At 43.8% G+C, this 7534-nt stretch overlaps 1 protein-coding gene across 1 annotated transcript; it reads left to right on the top strand.

Moving 5' to 3' along the window:
• The first annotated feature begins 237 nt into the window (after positions 1–237).
• Positions 238–3489, top strand: LOC108578080. The gene is made up of 4 exons (XM_017941334.1): positions 238–255; positions 398–484; positions 3001–3247; positions 3461–3489. Exons 2-4 carry the CDS (start codon positions 398–400, stop codon positions 3487–3489), a joined length of 363 nt encoding a protein of 120 aa, XP_017796823.1. The 5' UTR covers positions 238–255.
• Positions 3490–7534: the final 4045 nt, after the last annotated feature.

Below are 7534 nucleotides of genomic sequence, written 5' to 3'. Positions count from 1 at the left end.
TATGAAAATAGAAGCTGTACTGCCTCCACCAGGACTTCTAATTTGTCGGAAAAGGAGTGACATGCCGCCAATTTTGGACTGAGGGATTTGACAACAGGAATTACCTTCTTAGCGAAGTAGGAAATTTCTTTAAATAATTCTTGAAAGTCCGCAGGGGAAGAGGATGGTGCAGTGGAAGATGAGAGTGGGGCGGCTTCAGGAGATGAGAGCCTTTTTTTTTAATCGGTGGAGGGGAAATGCGTTTACGCAGACCAGGTGTGTATCTGGTCCTGTAGGACTCAGGAAGATGTCTCCTACTACCCAGTAAAACCTCTCCCCCTTCCTCTTCTGGGCGCCGGCTGAATTTCCCCCTCGGGACTACTGCGTGGCGTTACAACGAGGGGCTCGCCTTTTTTAGATGTTGTACCTCGTGCGCCAAATCTTCGCAAAAGTGCCGCATCCTGGGGGACTACGATGCGCTTTGACCGCTTCTCATGTATCACAGGTAGGTATTTTTGTGTGTGTGTGTGTGTGTCCCAGTTAAATAATTAAATACATACGTGTATATATATGCGTGTAGAAACTTAAAATAGATTTATATACAGAGTTTAATAAATAAATAAATAGGATGGCATATGAAATAAAATGCTGTAGAGAGGCAATATAACAAATCAGAACAACCATCTAACCAAAATCGACATACATAGGTTGCAGTAATAAATGAAAGTCACATCGCAGGAAGGTCCCACGTTAATCCAAGAAACATCCCTTGCGATGTCCAGAAACCGCTGACTAGAAAAATGACTATATTTTGACTAGAAATCTGGGGCAGGGGGGGGGGCTACTCTCGCACATTTGCACGCCCGTCCCTCTCCCTCCGTCTTTCCTGCGTTTCCTTTTCCGTGAGGATTTCCCTCACGAAGTTTCTCCACGCCTTCCTCTTCTTACGATCCTTTCCCGCAAGCGCCTTTTTGCAGCTCCCAATTGTTGTTGGTTGCCCTGCTAGCTCCCCCGCCAACCTCTCCCGATTTTCATCCCACCGGGTGCATTTAAATACCGTATGGTACGCATCGTCTAACATCTCGGGGACACAGTCTTTCCAATTTTTTCCCTAAACGCGTTGAAGCACCCGTGCCAGGTAAGGAATTGGGTGAAGTGAAACTCCCACACCCCATCGGACACCTCTACCCACTTTCTCACATTTGGGATCATTTTATAAGTCCACCTTCCGTAGGCAGAGTGTATCCACGCCTCTTGCCACGCCTCCATGGTCTTCTCTCTTTCCTCTCGCATAATCTCGCTTCTCTCGGGGGCCTCCACGACTCTTCGCCCACTCCTCGTGCCGTGGCCTTGCCGGCCGCCCTTTCATAAATTCTCCTCATTTCCTCGATCAATAGATGCCAGGGATTTCCCCGGCAATGACAAAAAAGTAGACCTATAGGCCCTTATCACTCGGGTTAGGGCCATCTTCCGTACCATTTTCAACCTTTTGACATTAGTATTAAATTTAACGCCTTCGTGCCAAGCTGGCGCTGCGTACAGTACTACCGATTGGGCCACCCTGTAGTACAGCCTTCGTGCAACTACCCCTGGACCACCCACATTTGGGGTGAGCCCGGCGAGTGTCCTCGCAATCCGAAGTGCTCTCATCGTTACCTGCTCCACGCGCTTTCTGAATACTCTATTGGTGGGAATATAAAGTCTCAGATATTTTACCACCTCTTTACACGCCACATCCACATCCCTGAACCTTATACCAAAGTTTCTCCAAATCTCTCTACCCGTCAACAGGACCATTTCGGTTTTGTGCTGGGCTATTTAGAGCCCCTTACTCCCATACCAGTCCAATAAGACGCACATCGCGTCTTGGGCCCTCTGCCTTACAATGTCCGTGTTGCCACCTACTACGACCAGAGCCACGTCATCCGCGTAGCCAACCAGTTTGCACTCCTACCCCATTGCAGACGACGTTCCAAAGGATGGGTCCGATCACCGACCCTTGTGGGACTCCCGCGTAGACATTTATATGTTTCCATTTCTTCCCCATCTATACTGCGACCACCCTATCTTTCAGGTAGACCCTTATTAGCCTCCTCAGAGACTGAAGGAAACCTCTCTCTTCTATCGCTGTCACCACGTCACGCCACCTTAGCGAGTTGGACGCGTTTTTGACGTCAATCGTGACTAATAGACAATGCGCCCTCGCCCTCGAGGCTTCGTCCCACACTTCCAGCACGCTTCTCATGGCGTATACCGTGCTCAGCTTTTTTCTAAACCCGTACTGGTTTACCGCCAGGTCTCCGTCTTTTTCCAGGGCTTGGTTTATCCTTTCCTTTATTACCTATTTGAGCCATTTCCCCATGGCTGGAAGCATGCAGAGGGGGCGGTACTCGGATTCCTTCCCCGTCAATACTTTCTTCTTAGGTAGGAAAACAAGCCGGGTAATCTTCCACTGCTTTGGAAACGTTCCCGTACCAAAGCAACCGGAGAATAGCTGCACAACCCGATGTCGTCAGCGCCCAACTATCTCTTTGATTGCCTCCGTGATAACCCCGTCCACCCCGCGGACCTTCCCCGGTCTCACCTTGCCGGCTGCTTCAAGCATCTCCTTAACCGTAACCTCCTTCCTTAATTCCACGTGGCTATCCACCATAGCCACATCGAACCGGCATTGGGCATCTGTCACGAACAAACCGCGGGCAAGTCCAACCGACGTGTCGCTATTCATTCTAGGTATATCTCTCCCACCTTTGATGACCTTCATTACTGTTTTATATAAGCGTCTCCACACGTCCGCGTCCACTATGTCACACATTTTGGCCCACGCGGCTTTCTTTACCTCCTTTATTGCTCTCGTTAGGGCTCCTCTGATTTTCTTATAAATGTCCTTTGCTTCTAAATACTGCGGGGTATCCCCCTTCTCCCCCTCAGCCTAACAGCTCTTCTCTTGGCCTTAAAAACATCTCTTCTAAACGCCGCTATATTATCGTTCCACCAGTAGTTTGCCGTTTTGTTGTGCAGGACATCTGGGACCCTCCCACGGCTCTTTTCTGCAGCTCTACTCAGCGCGTCAACCACCGCCCTCACCATCTGTTGAGGTTCCAAACCAACCAGCCACCCGTCATCGTTTTCGAAGACTCCTTCAGCAGCTGTGACAAAATCTCCCGGCCTAACCGTACCCGGTGGGGGTCTCCATCGTCCAGAGGTGTGCCCTCCTTGCGGGCAAATACGGTGTACTACATACTTGTGATCAGAGCCAGTGTACTTGGTAAGTATGCGACTAGGCCCCGCCTCCCTGGCAATATTGCGCGAGCATATCATAAAGTCGATAACCGAGCCCCGGCCAGCCCTCTCGTGCGTATTTCCTCCACTAGCAATAACCGGAAATAGCTCATTGGTGGTGCAAAAGTTTGCCACCAGCATACCCCTTCCATCCCACCGATCAGTGCCCCATAACGGGGATTTTGCATTGATTTTGCAGCTGCAGTGGACTGCTCCCCCCCATCGTAGTCATTCCCATCGAGGTAATCCAGATAGCCGCGTCCCCATCGCAGTCCGGGACCCAGGTATCCAAAATCTTATTTGACTCACTGATAAAGACCAAATCTACACCCTCGTCTAGTCCGGCTTGGTTCTTTCATTAGAGATTCACGCGTACGCTTGTTCACGATAGAGCGCGGGTGAATCTCTGTTCGCTCGTGCCTGAGCGCGGGCTCTACGCGCGCTCTGATTGGCCAGTGTTTTTCGTTAATAATTCAAAAACGAAGCTTCAACCAACATTTTGGTCAAGGAAACAATTGTTTAGAGTCACCCCAGCAACCCCCCATTTCCGGGTGTTACACTCTTTACGGGACACCCTGTAAATAAATTTACACCCTGCTTTAAATTAAATACCTGCGGGTAAAAATGGCTTGAACGGAAAGTTCAGCGTGGGGCGCATACGCCCCACGCGGCAGGGAACGTGTTAAATACCCGCTCGCGAAACGGGAAAAAGTAACATCTTGCGGCTACCTGTAAAGTAGCTATACGTTTATTTGCTGTAAACACTAATTTAATTCCGTTTCCTTTTTGTATATGTAGGATTTGGGAAATTGAGATTGACGGAATGACTTAAGACGATTGGATTAACGTAAACTTTAATAATAAAACAAATTACCATAAATCACTAACATTTTATTAGAATTTCTGAATAAATCCTTATTTTAAATTATTAACGTTTTGAAAAAATGTCAGAAAATTAATAATTTACAGGCTCTTGATGGCTTTGATTTCGATGGTGTTGGGTCAATATGCTTGGGAAAATGACCCCAATGTTGCGCGTGCAGTCTCTGTGGTAAATCTCCGTTCGATAATCGTCCTCGTCCTTAATATTCTGGTAACGTAGGAGTTAAATATGTGCAATATCAAACACGTAAAAGAAAACTTTTCAGTATCTTTTCGTATATCTTCTCATAACAGGAAAGCACGCTAGCATTTGGTCTTGCCGATCAATACCAATCATTCCTTTGTTGTACTCAACGACACATTTTGGTTTCGAAGTAGGATTGAATTAATTTTTGCCTTGTTCAGTCATTTCTGCTGTTTCGTGTTTTGTAGAAATAATACGAACGCCTTGTTTATCTTTCCATTTTAATGCCAGTATTCCATTGCAGCTTCTCATTCTACATTCTCCCTTTTTTAATTTTGCTTTAACAAAATCTTTCAACATATTCTTTCTGTTCAAACGTACTGTCCCAACGGCATTAGTTTCACTGTTACGTAAAGTTCTAAATAGTTTTAGTGAAGAGTACCACTGCCAACAGTGTGTAACACTGACTGTGACCCTTTGACAACAGTTTCAGATGCACTATCATTAGAATTTATTTTATCACTACCTCTATATTTTTTAAAGTCATAACAATAACCTGATTCTGACTCACATAATTTATCAAATTTAATACCGAATCTCGCCCTTTTCGATGGATTAAATTGTTTATGTAAGGAAAAAAAAACGGGGGTAGATATAGGTGGTGGTCGATTGATCAAACAAATAATCATAGTGTTTACGTATTTTAGTATCTAATATATTCCATACCATCTCGATTGGATTTAAATCCGGAGACTGAGGTGGAGTTTTCATTATTTTTGGGCAATTGTATAACAGCCATTCTTGCACTACTTTCGATTTGTGCTTGGGGTCGTTGTCTTGATAAAAGTGGAAAACGTTTAAGATCCCCATCTTTTGAGCACTTTGCTTTAAATTTTCTTTTAAAATATTTAAGTACATTATTTTGTCCATTGTATCTGTAATAATTTGCAGATTACCCACACCATGATAACTAATGCAGCCCCAAACCATTATATGACCGCCCCCGTGTTTAACAGTACTACACAAATTCTTCGGATGCAACTCTGTGTTTGGTTTTCGCCAAACTTTTTGCGGACCGTCGGAGCCCCAAATCTTAAATTTGCTTTCATCGCAAAAGATGACATTATGCCAAAATTCAGAAGGCTTTGAAATATAGTTTTTCGCGAATTCTATTCTTTTCTTTCTGTTAATTTCATTTATGTAAGGTTTCTTCCTTGCTTCGCGGCCGTTGTACCCGTTATTTCGCAATGTTCTTCTAACTGTTTCATGGGAAACTTCTTTTCCAGAAAAATCTTGAAGAAGTGCGTTGATTTGAGGAGCACTCATTTTTGGATCTCCTTTGACTTTCCTCACTACAAATCGCTCTTCTGCAGAATTTAATATCTTTTTCCTACCACGGCCTGTTTTATTTTCTACTCGTCCTTCTTCTACGTAACGTTTTATAATGTATCGCACTGTAGAATAACTTTTGCAAACAATTTCTCCAATATTCCTGATGGATTTTCCATTTTTCCAATGAAAAATAATTATTTTTCTGACCTCCAGATTTATTTCTTCACTTTTCCTACCCATAACACTGAATTGTTGAAACGAAAAATTGTAAATAAAAACTAATGCTTCTTAACCACTGGTCTACGTTATACTGATTACTTTCATCAAGAATCATAAACAAATGCCTATCAAGGTCACATCGACTGCATTTGTTTTGGTTGGTTCGTAGCGTGAGCGAATAATTTTGTGACGTGAAAAAGTGTAAAGATTTGTTATCATTCGTTTTTTTGCAATTATAAATTAAAACTTTTCACTTTTTTTTACGATTTTGTTATATTGAACTGTAAATAATGTATATTCAAAACAAGAAGTCTGAAAAAGTCCTTTGTTGTCTGGTTACTTAATTCAACTTTACCGTATTAACGACTGAGCGAATAATTTTGTGACCCACTGTACATCCTTCGACAAAATTCCTCGTCAAGAGGGCACCCTTGGCAATTTGGCCTTCCTTAGCCTTCCCTCGAGGCAGAGCTCTCCTTAAGAGGGGGAAGCGCGGCAAAAGAAGGTAGATGGCCCACTTAAGCGTTCGTTCTATTAGAGTTTTCCCGAGAGACTGGAAGCTGTGTGTAAGGAACAAAGGAACGCAGCATAGACGTGGAGGGGGCGAGCGCGGTTGCACAATCTAATGCAATCGCTTACGAGAGTGGAGGGCCGAACCTAGTGACACTACGCAAAAACAAAACTAGCCTAGAGTCTACACTACCGGCTAAAAGTTTGGAATCACTATGTAAATTAAGAGAAACAGGATATTTCTAAGAAAAATTGAACGCCTGCAAAGTAATTGAGGAAGTTTTATTTGTCAAAATATTGGGTTGTTCGGAAAGTCATTTCGTTTTTTTTGGGGAACATGAAAGACAGTTTTCGTATAATGAATAAATATTTTATTAAATTATATATTGGCCATTCTGGTCCAACACCTTTTGCCATCTTTCTGGCAGTAACATAATTCCCCTCTCATAAAAGTTTTGGTCCTTGCTGGCAAAAAACTGGTTCAGGTGGTTTTTGACATCTTCATTTGAGGTAAAGGTTTTGCCATCCAAAAAATTTTGCAGGGACCGGAACAAATAGTAGTCGGAACGCGCCAGATCTGGAGAATATGGTGGATGTTGCAGTACGTCCCATTCAAGCTGTAAAAGTTTTTGGTGAGTGACCAAACTTGTGTGAGGTCTCGCATTATCCTGGTGGAACACTACACCCTTCCTGTTGATTAATTCGGGCCTCTTCTCTTTAAGTGAATCATTCAATTTGTCCAGCTGATGACAATAGACTTCTGAATTAATCGTTGTATTGTCCGGCAAAAGCTCAAAAAAAACGATTTCTTTGACATCCCACCAAACGGAGAGTATCACCTTTTTTTGGTGAATGTTGGCTTTTGACACGCTTTGAGCCGGTTCATCTTTTTTGCTCCATGACCTCTTGCGTTTAACATTGTTGTATACAACCCATTTTTCGTCCCCAGTAATAATCCGCTTCAAAAATGGATCATTTTCTTGACGTTTGAGGAGCGAATCACACGCGTCAACGCGACGACACAAATTTCGCTCCGTAAGGACATGGGGCACCCACACATCGAGCTTCGAGGTTAAGCCCATGCCTTTCAAATGGCCATAAACAGTCGAATTCGACAAATTTAATCTCTCACCGATCTCTCGTGTG

Source organism: Habropoda laboriosa, unplaced genomic scaffold (assembly GCF_001263275.1).
Source record: "Habropoda laboriosa isolate 0110345459 unplaced genomic scaffold, ASM126327v1 scaffold1111, whole genome shotgun sequence".
In the NCBI taxonomy this organism is placed as follows: Eukaryota; Metazoa; Arthropoda; class Insecta; order Hymenoptera; family Apidae; genus Habropoda; species Habropoda laboriosa.
The sequence above is the reverse complement of the archived record's forward strand: the minus strand, read 5'-3'. Positions and strand labels throughout refer to the sequence as shown.